Consider the following 18,169-nt stretch of genomic DNA (forward strand, 5'->3'; position numbering starts at 1 on the left):
ATATGCTGGAAATCTAAGCTCAGGTGATATCCCCAAGCTTTGCTGTTTTAGCTCCTAGTGATGTAGCTTGGTCTTGTAACTTCACCTTAAATTGGCTTCAGATGTGCGAGTTGGGTCTGTGCACTCTTTTTGTCCTTTAAAGTTCATCATTCTGCTAACTTAACTGAGGGGCTACGTCTTGTTTTCTCTTTCAGATTGCGTAAGCGCTTGTCCATGTCTGAGTCCTCGCACACAGAGAGCGACTCCAGTCCACCCTTGACAGTCCGCCGACGCTGCTCAGGGCTTCTCGACATGCCCCGTTTTGCCATCTCCACCGAGGACGAGGGAACTGTACTCAAAAGGCCGCAGTCGGAGGGGATGCTGCTATCTGCTGTGCAGTCCCGGGAGGGGCTGCCGGTGCCCATTCCAGAACAGCCCGTGGAGCAGGAGCTGCAGCTGGAAGGTGATGCCGGATCCACCACCCCCTCCACAGCTGTCAGCAGCACCTCGACACTGGCAGGTATGTGCTCAGCCTCATGATGTCGTGCTCTGCAAGAAAGCTGTGTTAGCTTACAGATAGAAACTGCATAAAACTGGGTTTAGATGTCAGGTGAAGTGGATGTCTCTTGCTAAATAGTTTTTCTAGCATAGTTTTGTGGCTGTGCTTGCCTTTGAAATAGCATCAGTAGTTTAATCTCTTCAAAATTACATCTTTTATTTCAAACTAAAGGTCTTATGCTTAAAACCCATGTGATCTATGTCTACTTAAAACCATTATGTGTATGTTTTAAGCATTAGTTCAGAGCAGATCACTGCTGAGGTGGGGATAGAGAATACGGTTGTTTAGCCATACTAAAAGATAGCCACTTCCTATGATTTTATTTATCTGAAAGCTCTAGTTTTGAGTAGAGACTTGATATTTAATAAGGTGTGTGGTTTGTGTCAAGGACATGCTACTTGATATCTCAGCCAAATATATCTAAATTTAGCCAAGTTACAGTCCTTAAAAATGCATCTTGCATAGGTGTAGTGGAGTGGTGTTAGAACTCAGTGTCTGACTTCCCAGAAGCTGTGTCTTTCGTGGGGTCATTTTCCAACACTGGGCTGAGCAGAACTTTTCCTGCAGTGGTGCCCTGGGCTGCTGCAGTGCTGGGGAGGCTCCAGCTCTCCTGTTCTGGGTACAGAGTTGGCCAGAGCTGGGAACTGGTGGGAAGTAGCGAGGAGGAAGGATTGGGGGAGAAAGTAAATTTGGGCCAATGAGGGGAGCAGGGAAGTTGAAATGAAGGCTGGCAAAATAATATTTGAGAAGGGAGGTACAGCTGGGGGAAGAGCTAGAGCGTAGAATAAGAATAAGGACTAGTGGGGTAAGAAAGTAAGAAACCATTGATGGGGGAAACAGAGTAAAGGCAAAGAGGTTGTGGATGGAAAGGAAAGGGGTAATGAGCAAGGAGTCAGAGTGGCAGTGAGACTGGACAAGGACGAGATGAAGGGCACTGCTTAGATGGGATGTTGGATTGTTTGGAGGTGGAAAGAAAGGTCTTAGAGCAAATTTGTCTCCAGACTGTAGTGAAGCCCAAGATTTCCATGTCTCATTATTCCTCTTCTGCAATCCAGTCTGTGAAATTTACTCCAAAGTTGTCCCATTCCCCTCCAAGGGTTATCCTCCCAAAAGAGGCCCAGTACAGCTATCACTGCTCCATTAACCCATGTAAAAACGTGTGGGAATGAAGGAAGTAATTTACCACGGACTTGGATGACATTGCTGCCATAGTGAAACCATGGGACAGAAATCTCAGCTTCTAGAATTCATACTGAAAGCTTAGACATGTGCCAATGAAATTGCAAGAACATTTTCACTGTAAATTTGAGCAACTACAAGTTGAAATATGTAAAACTGAATCTTTGGTGGGCAGGCTGCTCAATGAGCTTGATGTATTAGACTTAATACAGTGCGTGGAATTCAGGGGTACCATTGCTTCAGTGTCCCCAACCTGGGAAGTTAAGTTAGAGACAGGGGGCTGTAGGAAAAGATTTTCGTTCAACTTGCTGCCTCAGAGTGCTCTTCTAATGCATATCACAGCCTTTTCATGTGCAGCCTCTGATTCTGGGTTCCTTATTGTCTGGAAGCTTTATTTGAGACTCTGTGGCTGTTAAATGTTGAACTGGCATCTGGTAATGAAGTCTTTGAGACCGGTGCTCTGAATTTTTATTTTCCTGGTACTTCCTGCTTTACTTAGTATGCAGAGCCGTGGTGCCCACTTAAATAACAATGATCAATGTTTTGTTCTGTCCTCATTGTTCAAAATGTGGCCCTTAGGCTTTATTTATTGCATGCTGCTCAAAATTTGCTTTTGAAGACAGAATGATTAATTTCCCATGTGGACTTGCTGTGATGCTTACCCCTTTAATTTCTGAGCACCTTGTAAATTCTAATTAATGTATTTTCACAGTGCCCCTTTAAGGTATTGATGGGGAACTGAGGCACAGAGCTTGTGTACACCCCCTACGCCCCAGCATCTGCTAATGCTTTATGCCCAGGCTGATTTTCAAGATTACTTTGCATTTTATATATAATTATAGAAGGTTAGGTAATTCAAGCCTAAATTGCAATGGTGCACAGAAGGTGGCAAATTGAGGTTGTCTTTCCAACCACATTTTTGCTTTCTCTGACTTTAGTACCTTAATATTCTCTTAAAGTGGCTTTTTTATGTATGACTCCAATAAAACCTGGCTCTTCTATTACTGGCAGGTTTTAACTCAAAGATTGACGATTCTTGCTGGTTGTAAAAGTGGAGCACTTTCCATAAACGTGTTTACTTCTATGAACAATTCCATTGAAAAGGCTTGCTTGCTTTCAGAACTGCAGCACAGATGTAGGATTCGTGCAACTCTGCTACTGAGCAATGTGATTTCATTAGAAAGCTTTTCCAACAGAATAGAAACTGCTAATTTTCTGTATTCAGAATAACACCATTTCTGTAAATAAAAATTCAAGCCCTGGGGTTTCTTCTTAGGAAAATTTACTCTTGGACTTCATGTAAACATGACTTTGATTTAATGTATTTTGCCTGTAGGGGAATAGACTGTTAGGAATTCCCTGTGGTTCTAATCTGTTTTAATTTAAACTGTAGCTGGGAGCACTGCAGATTTCTCTGATCCACGCGCTCGCAGTAATAGCAATGAAGGCCCAGACTTTACCACTCCAAAAGCCATCAGCGATTTGGCAGTGCGGCGGGCACGACACAGGTTGCTCTCTGGGGAATCCGGGGAGAAACGTACCTCAAGACCTGTCAATAAAGTGATTAAATCAGCATCCGCTACTGCCTTGTCTCTCATGATTCCCTCAGGTAAGAAATGCCTTGTGTTAGGCATTGTGAGAATCTGCAAGCACTAAACAGAAGATTTGCAGACAGATCCTCCCCCTTTCGCTCTCCTGGAATAATGCCTTAGCTGGCAGGAAGGGACCGATGTAGCTTTTACAATTGGTGAATGTTTACAGCTCACCAGGATAATAGTATTGCTTTGCCCCGGACAGGAGTATTGTGTGTGGTCAGACTGCAGCTTCTGTAAGTGGCAGCTTTCCGTGAGTTGTTCTGTTTAAATTGGCTCCTGGAGCATAAGCTGCTCTCTAGACAATGGTGCAGCAAGGAGGTATATCGACACAGAACATTTGTTAACCCTCAAGATGCTGCTTTTATTTTATTTTGTTTTATTTTATTTATTTTTCCACATACTGACTTCTGTGTTGTTTGGGAACTGTTTGTGTCTGGTGCATCTGTGCACCAGAAAGTTTCAGTAACTCAAATAACTTGGTTGAGACTGAGAGTTCAAGAATTCAGTAGTGTAAATAGCTAACAAAGGTAGTTACTGCAGAACATCTTACATTGCTGGCCCAGCTCTGTCTCTGTGTAGAGCCATACCCTGACAATTCCTAATGCCAGGTGGCTGACTTCTAGTGAACAGCCCAACCAGGCAGAGCTACGACAGACCGGTTTGGCAGGAGGCTCTCCCTGCGAGGACTTTGTCCCTCTTTCCAGAGGATAAGGCCTTGCTGTACTTCCAGGGCTGTTCCCATTCCTGCCTAGATTGGAGCAGGAAATTGTATCTGGGCCGTGGGTGCTGACCCAGCAGAACCTGCTGGCAGAGCATTACCGGTCTGCCCGTCTCAGCTGGGGAGCTGGAGGCACGTATGGAAATGCTTCTTGGCACCATCATGGTGATGCACATTTCATTTCTTCTGCCTTGCCTGTTGGTTGCTTGTTGAACCACAAACACCCTCATGAAAATCTCTAAAATGTGTATTTAATCACCCAGCAAAGGTTCTTCCAGAGCTGTTCTCATCTTCCAGGTAAATATATGCTGGGTAACTCAGCAGGTGTTTCTTAGGGGATTACCTTTTACAGCTGCATTTAATATTCCTACTTTTTGGGATTATTTTACTGATGTTGACCAGCTTCACTTTAAAATGAGAGTTCTGTATTTGCTTTGTATTTTTAGAAGCAGATATTGTTACACTTGTGAGCAGTCAGGTATTTTAGCCAGTTGCCCAGCTAAGTCACAGCCACATAAGTGAGAATTTAGCTCTGAGGCTGTTGGTTTGGGAAACGCACTCTAAAATACACTTGTGATGTTCTCCAGTACCAAAGTTCCTGCAGTGGCTGCTTTTTAGAGTTAAGTATTTTTGCCCCTCTGAATTTAAAACACTACTGAAATTATCTGCATGTAGCTGTCTGACCGATAACTGATTTTTCTTTCAAAAATACTGTTTTTGATTTATCACAACACCAATATGTAACTTGTACCAAGATCTAGAAATTATCTGATCTTCTGGAGGGTGGTACTAGATCATAACCTTGAAACAGAGTGTCCCTGGCTTGTGCCTAGAACAAATACCTGTGATGGGTTATAAATCCCTGAAACAGGAGAAATAAGCAGTGTGAATCAACTCTAATTCTAGGCGAACAATGTACACGTTACCAAATATGCTTTCTGGAAACTCCATTGGTTTTTGCATGCTGAAGCATGAATTAGTTGAAGCTGCAGGACAAGCTCTGTTCTGGTGAAGACCAGCTTTAAGAGCATGGGGCAGGATGGTTTCCTAGCTGTTCTCTAACAAGAATTTTTCTCTTTTGAGGCCTGGTTTCCTAATTTTTGCTCACCTTTGTGTCATCACTGTAGATCACCACACGTGTTCCCCATTGGCTAGTCCAATGTCACCTCATTCTCTATCCTCAAACCCATCTTCGAGGGACTCCTCACCCAGCCGTGACTTTTCTCCTGCTATCGCAAACCTGAAACCACCAATCATCATCCATCGGGCTGGAAAGAAATACGGTTTCACTCTCCGTGCCATTCGCGTCTATATGGGTGACAGTGATATCTACACTGTGCATCACATGGTCTGGGTATGTCTCCGCTTTTCTAAACAGAGTACCCCTTGGGTCCAGAAATGCATTTAGCTGGGACTGTGGGATTTAGCTTTATATAAATTGTAATATAAATATATAAATTTGCTGCCCTGTTTTCTCTCTCCTTCCTTGGACCCAAAGTTATCTTTTTTTTTGGGTGGGGGAAGCCCTTTAAAAACAAGTAACAGCATTTTGTGTTTTAACTATAGCAATTTTCAAGCCCATCACAGAACCACAGCAACCTTTCTTCTTTCTTTCTTCCCTGCTTACATGAATCCACTCCTTCCACCTGTAACACATACTTTAAAGCATGTTTCTGTGTACATACTGTCTTTCTGTATATTAGGGTTGTTGCATGAGAGCGAGTTATAGCTAATTTGTTCGGACCAGTGTTAGTGATTGTAGCCTGCTTTGGATCAGTTCATTCTGCTGGGATTTTCCAAGCAGTTGCTTGGAATTGATTACAAGCCTTAAAGCATCACTGCTGCTATGCTGTCTGCCTAGGGATTTAGCTGTTGGCTTAGTTGTGTGCTGTGCTAAAAGGTCTGGTTTCCATGCCTGTATCTATTCCTTCCCTTTAGTGCTGGTACTTGATCTCCGTGTTCCTTTTTTTCTTAACGTGTGACTTCTAGGAATGATCCATTCCCTGAAGCAGGGTAATTTGAATTGTGTAGTTAGAGAGAACAGAGAGTAAAGATGGTTTATTCCTTTCCTGTGAATATCCATGTGTTCATTAGACATTTTGGACTTCATATGTTTTGGTCATAATTTAACGCTCGTTCTTACTTAGAAAAATAATCTGAAGTTGCATTTTTCCCTTGCACTTCTCTGCTGTCCTTGAAAAATGCTAAATTTACCAAGATACTGCTTGGTAATTTTTTCTGGTTAGAGGGAGAGTTGCAGAGTTCTTGAACATGAATGTCGCCTCACTGGAAAGGAGGTTACCTTTCTGAACAGCGATGGGGAAGGACAGTGTGTTCATGGGAAAAGATGTGACGTTGGATAGGTCAATGAAGGATGGAAAGTAGAAAAAGAAACTCTGTTTGGAATTAGATGCAGCATAGGCAACCTAAACGCATGGCAGAATCTAATTTAAAAGTCTGTTGGCCTTCCTGGGTACCAGCATGTACATGGTAGGATGTTGCAGTTGGGATGGCAAAGAAATTGAAAGAGATTAAAGTCTTGCCTGAAAATCAAGAGCATCTAGTTAACATACCCAAGTGCTGAAAAATTTTGGAAGAGTATTAAGTCTCTGGCTTTGGGAAGAGCTGGTCTCTCAATCAGCTTAACCATCCTGGCTGTCTGCCTTGGATCAGGAGAAGACTGTCAGGAGCTGGGGGAGGAGTGGAAGAGTGCAAATTTTTGTGCTTGGCTGTGCCAGTCAGTGGTTCCTTTCACCCTCTTTTGAAGCAGCTAATGCTGGCTGCAGCGAGAGATGAGCTGGCTTTGTGTCTGATCTGGCCAGCTATCTCGTACATTCCTCTTCTCAAATCAGTCATCCCCTTCTCATTGGCAGCACGTGGAGGAAGGCGGTCCAGCGAACGAAGCAGGTCTGCGTGAAGGGGATCTGATAACCCACGTCAACGGGGAGCCGGTCAACGGGCTGGTGCACACCGAAGTGGTGGAGCTAATTCTGAAGGTAGGGACTCGGCACTGTTAGATATTGGAAAACAGGTAATATGCAGACTATGAGACAGCTTGTTTAAAACGTTGCAGATATCTAATTGGCATTGTCTGAAATACAAGTATGTACACAGCACCTGGCCTTTGTTTTGCCAAAACTCATTGCTGTAGCTTAATTCCTAAATCTCCAAAATTGTCTGCATGTAATTTAAGCTGAACTCAGATGCTCTATTTGAGAAATAAGGGCTTGTCAGATACATTTTTATCAGTATTAAAGACAAAGATTAATAAGATTCAAGTATACCTTTCCTCAAACAACACTTTAGGAAAAATACCTTAAAAAAGTCCAAATTACTTTTATTTTTTGCCTTTAGGCTGTGCTAATGTTATTATCTCTTAATACTGCTTTCTCAAGGATTATTCCCAGTGGTATTTAAAAGCAGCTTTGTAATGGTTGGTCTTAAAATTATCCAGTTAAATGACTTGCATTTTGGTACCTCCTTCTGAGCTGAATCCATTTATGGAAATAAAATCCAAAGTTTTGGACTGTTCCAATAGACAGAAATCTTTGGGACTGCAAACAAAGGAGCAATCAGGATTTTTTAAAATTTATTTATATATATTTTTTAAGATGAGTTAGACGAGACATGCTGTGTGTTGCAGATTCATCATGATAGATGCCTGATATGCTCACACCTGTCATCATTCAGAGCAAAGGGAATAGGATTGGTGACAGAATATCACTTTGTTCAAGCTTCCAAGCATTACGAGTATTAAATGGAGGCATTTGGGATCTCAATGGGAGAGGTCAGATGCTGTGTTCTCTCTGCTCTGGGAAGCTTTACCTACCAGCTGGGATCTGATCTAATCATTTGTGAAAGCCTGACTAAAGAGAGCTCTCTCTCAGCAATTCCTTAATAAATGATAGGTGGAAATGCAAAGAGGGAAATGGAGTTTGACAAAGGATTACAAAATGGCAGTCAGTAATAAACTAGCAGCCTACCTGCTTAGCCTGCAGATTTGCTTCAAAAAGCCATGTTTTCAGCAGTGTCTGTGTCTTGTTTCTGACAGAGTGGAAATAAAGTGTCTATCTCCACTACGCCATTTGAGAACACATCCATAAAAGTTGGACCAGCTCGAAAGGCCAGCTACAAATCCAAGATGGCTCGTAGGAACAAGAAGAGCAAAACTAAGGATGGTCAGGAAAGGTTTGTTTTGTTGTTTCTCTGTGAAAATTAAGCAGTAACCAGGATAATGTGAGAGAGATCTTGTCAAAGCAATTTGCAGATAATGTGTGTATCAGCCTGCACATACTGTGTTTTTTCTTTTCTTTTTGTTTTCTTTTTCTCTTTAATTGTGTCATAAAATTGACTGAAATATGCCAATAAAGGTAAATAAATCATTTGGGCTTCTGAACAACTTTCAATACTTTTCCACAGTAAGAAGAAGAGTTCTTTGTTGAGGAAGATCACTAAACAGGCATCACTGCTTCACACCAGCCGTAGTTTATCTTCGCTGAACCGCTCTCTGTCTTCTGGAGAAAGTGTGCCTGGCTCTCCAACCCACAACCTGTCTCCTCGGTCACCTACACAGAGTTACAGATCCACTCCAGAGTCTGTACACTCAGGTAAAAAAACAAAACAAAAGAAAACAAAACAACAAGCAAACAGAAAAACTTGGGAAAGATTTTTGCATTGATAAATGCAGATAGTAGATCTGTTTTTGGAGTAAAATGACAGCTATAATGTTGACTACCTTAAGGATGGATGTATTCTCATTCATATATTCATTTAAAAATGAAGATCCATACACCCTTTTAAGAATGCAGTTACTGAACAGTAGCATCCTTTCACTTTGATGCAAAAGTACATTGTAAGTTGCAGTGGTTTTGTAGCCATTTGAGACATTTTCTCTATTAGTTCAGAGAAAAGGAATCAAAACAGTGTGGAAAAGTCATATTTGAAAATTGAATTAGCTGACAATAGAGATTTGCCTCACAAGAATAGCATTGGAACACATGGCTTATTTAACTTGTTTTTGTTGTTGTTTTTGCAAAAAAATGCTCTGATAGCAGAATGTTTCTTACTGTATTCTGGTGTTGTGACAATGGTGTGATTTTTCAATCAGAAGCCATGGAATATTATCTCATAATATTACTGCAGTGCTTTGTGGTAATATGGCATTTTGTCTTGCTTTTGCATGTCTTATTTTCAGTAACTTGTTTTAATGATCACATGTAATAATCTTCGTGGTATTTTTTCTTTTCATCTCTTCTAAGTTGGTGGCAATTCTTCCCAGAGCAGCTCTCCCAGTTCCAGTGTTCCCAATTCTCCAGCCAGCTCTGGACACATCCGACCCAGCTCTCTGCATGGACTAGCACCAAAGCTTCAAAGACAGTATAGATCTCCAAGGCGCAAGTCTGCAGGAAATATTCCTCTGTCACCACTAGCTCACACTCCATCACCAACCCCACAGTCCACGTCACCACAACGCTCCCCCTCTCCTTTACCAGGACACTCAGTTGGCAGCTCCAGTATTATTCAGTCTTTCCCAGTAAAACTACACTCCTCTCCACCACTGGTGAGACAAATTTCTCGCCCCAAAAGTGCTGAGCCCCCTAGGTCTCCTTTGCTAAAGAGAGTACAGTCAGCTGAGAAACTAGCTGCCTCGCTGTCCTCTTCTGAGAAGAAGCTGGCTTCCTCACGTAAGCATAGCTTGGATATCTCTCACTCTGAATTTAAGAAGGAGATGCTACAGAGGGACCCAAGTCTACAGAGTTTACAAGAATCTGTGAATGAAACAACGGGTGGCAAGCTTGGGCTAGCGGAAAAAGGAATGTTGCAGAAGCCAGGTTCCCGGAAGTTGGGTGCTATTCGACAAGACAGGGTGGAGAGGAGAGAGTCTCTGCAAAAGCAGGAGGCCATCAGAGAGGTAGATTCTTCTGAAGATGAGACAGATGATGGTTCAGAGGATAGTCAAGATGGGAGAAGAATGGACAAGCCCCCTGACAGTGGAGACCAAGGCTCAGATTCTTTTAATGAAGATAGTAAGTTTTCCTCTAAGTTGGAAAGCAAGGATAGTATTGAAGATGATGCCTTTCTACCCGAAGATCCAAAAGGTACAGAAGATTTGCAGAAGGGAGATGTTCAACAAGCCAAGACTGTTTCAGAATCGTTGCAAGTTGCTGTGCACCCTTCCTCATCAGAGGTCCTCCCAGGAACTTCTCCAGAAAATTTAGCTGATTCAGAAAAGCCATTCCTAAGATCAGGAACAACTGCAAAGGAACATAAATTGGCAGAAAACAAAGCCTTTCAGTGTTTAGGTCCAAAAGACAAGTCTTCTGAAGCAATCAGAGATCAAAGGGGAACTACTAGTACTCAAAAACCTACAGATTGCACAGAAAGTATACCGTGCCCGTCTATCAAACTCCCTGAACTTGAAAAAAGTGACTCTTTAGGGGCCTCATGTGGTAAACTTGACCTGAAAGACACCCCACTAACAGAAATCAGCCAGAAAAAACAAGATTCAAAACCTCTGCTAGCACTTTCTTCTTGTTGCACAGCAAGTGTGAGCACTCCTCGCTTGGTGAGCCCTGTGGATCGCAGTGAGAAGGATCACAAGGGCACAGTTCAGCCCGTAGAACAGCACAGCACCTTATCTCTGTGTCCTGCAAGTGTGAGTGAAACATCCCAAAAAAGTCCTAGCGCTGAAAAGCGACCCAGCTCGTCCCAGGCAGAGTGTGCTTCAACGGCAAGCAAAACGAGCCAGGGCAGCCCAGCAGGTACTGTGTCCTCCACACTGCTCGTCCCCAGTGCTATCGAAAGGGCACTCTCCATGTCTCAGTTAATGCCACTAGCTCAGAGTGTCTTGGGCCCTTTGAAGCTCAGCATGCCTGGTTCTGGAGAGGTGGAAAAGAAAAAGGATTTCCCCCATTTGGGTGCCTCCTGTAAAGAAGAGAGAGATCTGAAGCAAAAAAGGCAGGAAACTTCACAAACAGGAGCGTGTCAAGAGAAAGCCAAACTATCTAGCACAGACAGTCCGACCACGAGGAGTGGATCCTGCACAGAGTCATTAAGCTCAGCAAAACCTTGGGAGGCAACGTGTCCTGTGGTGGCAAAAAAAGAGGCAACTTTCTGCAGTGCTAAAGCATCTGAAGTACTGGGAGGTAGCTGCAAAATCGCTCCATCGAAGGAGCTGTCGCATGCTCTTGGACAGCCACCTCTGAGAGCCTCTCCTCTGCCAGATGGCAGCACGAGGCCCTGTAAAGAAGGGACTCTCACACAAGCAAAAAGCAAAGAGGTTGGAAGTCAGTTAAAAATACAAGACTTTCCCCTGTCACATGATGGTACTGTAAAGAAAACATAGCAGCGTCCCTGGTACACACGGACTGGAGCATTCTGCATTCAGAATAGAGACTGCATGTTTGAATTTTGTAATATACACTAATATAAAATAGAACTTGTGTACATCTATTTTTGGGAGGGTTTTTTTCATACTGTTTTTTGTGTTTTTTCATCCTTGCTATTCTATTTTTGTACACAGTAATGCTTGCTGTTTGAGGTCTCTTTAGAACAGGGTATCTTTAAAACAGGGCTTAGGAAACAGTTTGCTGATTTTTCCCTTCCTGACCTTTTGTTTTGCCTGAGTTTAGGGCTTGTTGTGCTCTTCCTTCCAATTCTGCATTTATTTAAGATCCCAAAAATTCTCAACACAAAAAAAGGCAGCTTACTTCAAAATCTCTGGTTTTCAAACTTCTTTCAAATGTCTTTGAAATTCACAGGTCTTGAATATTGTCTTTGAATTTACAATGTAGTTTTCTTTGACAAGGAGAAGAAAGTACTCTCTGGTCCACAAGTTTGGGAGCAAATCTTCTTCAGTACAAGTAAGGTCTCTTTGTCACTGTGTGCACTCACAGTTCTGCACACATCCTTAGAGGATATGAAAGAAGGGATTTGGATGGAGGGGTTGGACAGAGAGATATCCCTATCTTCTCTTTAAACCAAGTAAAAGTGTTTTTGTTTGTTTGTTTCAATCAGAGAAATCTCTAAGCTGTTTTTTTTGGGAGGGATTGTTTTTATTTATCCTTTATAGGACACGTGGCAACTTCTCCATCTGTTTTTAAAATTTTAATGATGTTTTATCTTCCTTGGTCTGGTTTCAATTTGTAACTTGCCCTGCCTCAGAATAAATGACCCCAGGAAAGGGGCGCCTTGTAGGTGGATTTTAAAGTAGAGAAATTTGTAGTCACGTGTTCTCTAGTATGTCTTGGGCGAAGATATCTCAATTGATAAATGACCTTCGGAGACTTTTCCTTCTCTTGGTGAGTCTAAATAGGTAGGGATTTTAAGGTGTTCCTTAACATTTCGGAACTGGGGCTTGGGAAACTCGCTGAGTTTTCTATATCTGCCCATTTTAAAAACAACCAACCAGAAAACTATGAAGAGTTCTGACTCCTTGAGTTCTGTGGACAAGCTGCAAGCAGACTTCAAAACACATGTGATATTTTAAGGTTTCAGCTGTGATAGCTAGAGCATTTCCACTGCAGAGGTCACTTGGTTCCATTAAAAATTACTCTCGGCTCTTAGGTTTAGACATTGCTTTGCTTTAGGTGTGACCGACTCCGGGTACCAGTGCTCTTTGCTGAGGATTAGATACCAATACACCAATAACTGTGACTGGTGATACCTATAGCACTGTAAGCCATTTCTTCATCCAGTTAAAGGTTACTGTCAGTGAACACTCCCGTCATTTGTCCCAGATTGTGCTCAGCTCTTATTCTAGTCTTGTCTGAGTATATCCTCCTGCGGATCACCCGCGCTATCTAGTGTCCTGCTCACTGGCTTTCTCTGTTAGAAGCAGAATGACTGTGCAACAGTATTTCAAGCTAAAACCTGCACCTGTTGGTCTGTTTCATTCTACTGCTGCCTTTTTTCATTGTCTTGGCCTTTTCTGAACTTGAAGTTTTGATTCAGTGTCCCTAAATGTAAATATGTTTTTATATAGGAATGTATTTTCTTCATCTCTTTCAACTTGATTTCAGCTTAATCCACAAGTCACAAAAGTCTCTGTAATCTTGCCCTGATTCTTTCTGTATAACCATTTTTTCCCCATCATGTACGTGATTTTTGGCTGCTTGGATTTCATTTCTTCATTTCTGGACCAATTTTGGTTTGGTTTGAGCTTTTTTTTTTTTTTTTTAACCATGTTTAAATGAGTGTTTACTCTGTGTGTCTGTGTGAACATGTATGGTGTTGTTAATACACTAGCCAAAGCCTCAAAGCTCCCAGATAACACCTGAATAAATCTTGCTGTGACGGTATTGAGAGCAGGGCCTTGCCGTACTGTCTCTTTGCTCTTTCCTCCTGGAATTCGTAGGCTACCTGTGTGCACTCGGCTGGTGATTATAAACCCCATTTCCACTGCCCTGTCAGGGGCCTGGGAGCCTCCAGCCTCGCAAAGCCCTCGTGTTGATATCATTCTGTGCTGATTTGGAGCGGTAGCAAATAAGGAACAGACTTGGCAGGATCCGGTGCTTGATCTGGCTAGTTTTCTCCCTACTGAAATCTCCTAAAAAATTACTGAGAAGCAACAACGTTCAATTGGCAGTACAGCATAAAGCAAGGTTCCTGGGAATGATGAGAAATTGATTCAGCATCATAATTCCGTGGCAACTGTGAAGAGAAGGCTCAAGCTTACGTCCAGGGAGCACCTAACCTTGGCGAGACGGACGTCCCGGTATAAATCGAGCAGTGAGTGCAGGAGGACGTGCTTTGGCCTTGCTGTTCCCTTGGTGGCAGGTCCCTGTTTGCATCTCCTGTGGTGAGGCACCTTGCTCTGCGAGCGTGCTCCCAGGGGCGTCCACAAAGGGGTCTGCATTAAAAAAACCTGAAGGGAAAACCAAACCACTGCCCTAGCAGGAGGGGGCTTTGCAGCCGGGGTCATTCGAAGCAGCCAGCCCAGGCCGTTAGCTGCAGTGGCTTTAAGGGGGAGCGGCGAGAGCAGGCAGCTGCTGGCTTTCCCTGATCTGTGGTGTACTTCTGATCTGTGGTGCACTTCTGAACCCCTTCCCAGTGGCGTACTTGAGGGTCCTGTCGGACCGAGCCCGGTAAGGGGGCCTGGGTTATGTCTGTGCCAGGTACGTCGGGGTCACAGGGCCTCCTGTGGGAGACGCAGGCTGGGAGGTGACCGTCTGAAGGTACCAGTTCCATTAGCTGCTGACTCCCTCTCTTTGCAGCCGGTACCTCCAGTGCTGAATCGGGAAGTTATCCTTTCTTGAGCACAGAAAGAGGAGTGGAAACTTTGTCGTGTCACAGCTTTTGCTGCTTTTGCCTGAACTGGCCAAAGAAGAGGTGAGGTATGTGTTCAGTCACCTCTTTTGTAGCTAAGGTACAGAAAGTGATCAGTGCAATTTCAAAACCCTGCTTTTTTTGGAAGCCAAAGCCCAACAGCATTACCAGGAGAGCATCCTAGTGAAACCCTGGGTCCCTTGCTCCTCCTCAACCCTGCAGTTCCCCTCCGTGTGCCAGGTGCACCACCTTCCCCATCCACCACCTGTCCAACTCCTATTGGGGCACCTTAGCAAAAAGTTTAGGCGGAAAGATTTTTTTGGTGAAATTGCGATAACAAACCAGGTGGAGACCAGGACTTACTCCTTGCTCTGCCAAGAATTACTTACATACCTGCTCGGATTGCAAAATTCGTGTGCTGGGGGGGGGAAGGAGATGTTGGGAACGCTGTGTCCATGCGCACGGGCGCGCTGCGCAGCCCTTCCCAGTGCAGGATGGGGCCCACGGCCCCGAGCAGAGCAGGCAGCAAGCCGGGAACGTGGCCTCCATAAGTGACACTGAGTCAGACAGGTGGGAGGAATTCACTGGTGAACGAGCCATGCATACAATCACCAACATACATCGCTTTCCCGATTGATTTCCCCTCGCAGCTCTCCCCTGCTCCTGCCCCCGGCCAGCACCTTCCCGCGCTGCCTCATTTCAGTGTTATTTTTCCCTTTGTCTCTTACTGTTGCGGACTAAGAGAGATGGATGATATTTATTGTAAATATTAGACGTTAGCATTGTAACGGCCGCTCCTGGGTCCGAATGTCAGAGGCCTTTGGCTGCTAATGTACTACAAAGCGCTTGCTGGGGAAGAGTGGGAGTGACCAGTGGTTTTGGTTGCCACACTTGCATTAAGGTGTGATTTGGAGTATTTTTATTTTTTTTTCTTCCGAAGAGGGGAGGATAAAGTCTTTCTCTGGTTTTCTCTTACTGGATGTGAAGGATAATTCTGTACTTCTAGTAGAAGATTTGACAGAAGTGTGTGTTTACGTTGTGTTCGATATCATATCCAGGTGGCTGCGAGAGCACCCCCGAAGCTGGGCTCTGCCAAGCCGTGTCACTCAGCACTTAGCTAGATAAGAGGACGTGTGGAATTTCTGTGTTTTTAGAAACTTGAACAATTGCCACATAATAGCGGTGCAATAATTTTTATTCATGTTGTACCTGCATGTCGATGTTCAAATCCTCCTCCGAAATAAATTTTTTTTTTTACATAAGTTCCAACTCGTGGTGCTTGCTTGTTTTCTCACCCAGGGGAGCGGTGGCAGGTCCGGCGTTGGCCTGGATTGGCCCAGCAGCCCCCTGCAGCCCCCCTGTGCCCCCAGCTGTTGAGGCTCTCTTGATAACGCACCACCCCAAAGCTTTCCAAAAGCAGCCCTTTGCTCCTAACGTTAGCACGTGCGCGCTCCGTGTGAAAAGCCTTCTAAGGCTTGTTCCTGTCCTCGGAAATCAGGAGCTGGGGCCGTGCTCGTGCTGGGGGCATTGGGCTCAGCCTTGCCCCCTGCTCCCGATGGTGCTCGTTTCCCCACGGCCGGGCTGCGAGGAGCGACGTGCGCCAAGGCACACCTCAGCCCGGGCACCGGGTGCAGCTGCTGAAGCGGGGAATGGGGCTGCGAAGTGTCCTGCCCTTGTGTGCGTTAAAAACAACGAGAAGAGCCAATACATTTTGCTTTGCATTTTTTCCTTCCCCAGGGAGGAAGAGGAGCCATCCGCCGTGGCACAGAGGCAGGAGGTACGTGGCGCGTGTACGGGTGCGAGCAGCCGGGTGCTGCCCCAACAAGTGGCACCGACAGCGTCCTGCTGGCAGGGCCGGGGCACCCGGGACCTATTAAAACCCCGTCTCATCTCTGCCTTCGGGAGAGAGCCCCAGAGGGCTCTCAGATGGACACGATCCCAGAGGACATGATGCTAACGGTGAGATCCCCGAGAGACCTGGGGTGCCCCTAGGGTGCTACCTCCCCGAATGCCACCCCCTGCGCCCACCGGTGGCGCAGAGCTGGGACCTGCACCGGGCATGGGGGCGTCTGCAGGGTGGGGGGGACACGGGCCTGAGGAGCCGAGTTTTGGGGTGAAACCCTTGGGGCTGGCCCCTGGCGGCCCCCGCCTCCATCCCGTGCCAGTGGGCATTGGGTTTTAAACGCTGATTAGGGCTGACCTCATATTTCAGAGCTTACTTCATCGTCGCTAATGAGGGATTAGGAATGTTAAGCTAATTAGCGCTCAGCAAACGAAGGCTCAGGCAGGCTTCTCAGCCTGACACGCTGTCAGCGAACCAGTTACGGGATGATTGTCACCAAGTGCTCGGAGGGGCTGCCTTACGCTTCTGGGCGGCAGACCGGGGGTGGCCGAGGTGACAGAGCCCGTGGTCCCCAGGGCCCTGCCCGCTGCTGGCACGGTGGAGCCAGAGATGTGAAAAAAAAAGACAAAATTTGGTATATTTCACCTGGCTTCCTCTGGACACAGCCTGACCCCACACCTGTATGGTTTGAGGCTGCAGCTGAGCTCAGAGTTTGGAATCTGGCGTGGGGCAGGGCTGGGCGAGGTGCTGCAGGGGGGAAGATGCTCGATGTCTCTGGGTATTTGGTTTGCTTCAGCGCCGGATCTGGCCCCATGCTTACGGCCAGGTCCCCGCTGCCCCTTGCTGGGGAGCTCCGGGCAGGGACGGGGCTGTTCTGCCCCCCTAGGGCTAAAAATAAGCGAAAGGCAGAGGATAACAGGCACCTAAATATACCCGGTCTGCAATTAGCCCCGGCGACGGCCTCGCAGTCACGTCCGTCTGCCCGCTAATCCCGTGGGCGTGCGGCAGCTGAGGCTGCCCCAAACCTCCCCCCACGGAGCTCAGCAGCATCCCCACTGCTGGCAGCGTCCCCGGGTCTCATCTGGGGGCTTATTTCCTATGGGGTCCTTCGAAGGAGGACACGCATCCGGCCAGGCTGGGAAGAGGTCTGGGTTTTGCAAACCCCGTTAATCCTACAGGGGAAGGGTTCTGGGAAAGAGAGCCCGGGGTCGCGGGCAGCGGGAGGTTACGGCCTCCATTAGCAGAGGCTGCCCCCGGCCTCGACTCCCCATGCCCGTGTTGAGTCCTGGGGTTGGTGCCGGGAGCAGGATCGGTGCTGGGACCCTCTTGGCTGGAGCAGGATCAGGCGTGGTGTCCCGGCTGCCAGTTTTGGCCCCGTGGGCAGACACCTGCAGCAGGAGCGGGCCGGGCTGGCGCTGCCAGCCCCTCGGAGGCTGTTTGAGCAGCTACCACCATCCCCAAGAAAAACAGAGCGAAGCCGAGCGCGCGCCTTCTGCAAACAGGGCTGCATTAAAAGCCCATTTCCTCCCCGTCCCCGTCCTCTCTTCCGCACACAGCCGCATCCGCTTTGACGGGTTTGGGAGGGAGAAGATTAAGAAGTCCTTTTAACGTTGTCCAGCCCCTGGAGCCGGCAGGGTTTGGGGCTCAGACCCGCCACTTCCCCGCTGGACTGCCCCGGCGCGCTGGGGGATGCTCCTCCTGGATGCTCCGTGGCATATCCCAGACCTGCGGCACCTCCAATCTAGGGGCAAGCGGCTCATCGCCCCCCGGGGAGCACCTGCAGGCGAGGAGCATCCTCCACGCCCTGCGTGTCCCCATCCCTTTGGGAAAGGCCCCGTTTCCCCGCAGGTGCTCCCTTGGGAGTGCCAGGGCTTGGCTACGTCCCCGTGCGCAGCCCGCGATGGGCTCCAGCTGGCCGGGGCCGACGCGGGCGCACGGAGCTCGCTGGAGCCCGGCGCATTTTTTCGGCAGCTGCGCTGCAAGAGGGTCCCGGCCAAAGGCAACATCCGTCAGGCCAGGAGGAGGAGGAG

General features: G+C 46.4%; 1 protein-coding gene across 14 annotated transcripts in view; it reads left to right on the plus strand.

Annotated features, from left to right (window-relative positions):
* MAST2 (microtubule associated serine/threonine kinase 2) overlaps window positions 1–15,562 on the plus strand; it is a 191,934-nt gene extending 176,372 nt beyond the window's left edge. For all 14 annotated transcript variants that reach the window (XM_083846905.1, XM_083846911.1, XM_083846912.1 and 11 more), the window contains 7 exons: window positions 195–499; window positions 3,111–3,326; window positions 5,158–5,384; window positions 6,904–7,026; window positions 8,082–8,218; window positions 8,450–8,637; window positions 9,289–15,562. In XM_083846905.1, coding sequence (XP_083703031.1) covers window positions 195–499; window positions 3,111–3,326; window positions 5,158–5,384; window positions 6,904–7,026; window positions 8,082–8,218; window positions 8,450–8,637; window positions 9,289–11,375 — 3,283 coding nt within the window. In that variant the 3' untranslated portion in view covers window positions 11,376–15,562. The remainder of the gene's footprint in view (window positions 1–194; window positions 500–3,110; window positions 3,327–5,157; window positions 5,385–6,903; window positions 7,027–8,081; window positions 8,219–8,449; window positions 8,638–9,288) is intronic.
* The last annotated feature ends 2,607 nt before the right edge of the window (window positions 15,563–18,169 follow it).

Source organism: Anser anser (genome assembly GCF_964211835.1).
Source record: "Anser anser genome assembly, chromosome: 8".
Taxonomy (NCBI): domain Eukaryota; kingdom Metazoa; phylum Chordata; class Aves; order Anseriformes; family Anatidae; genus Anser; species Anser anser.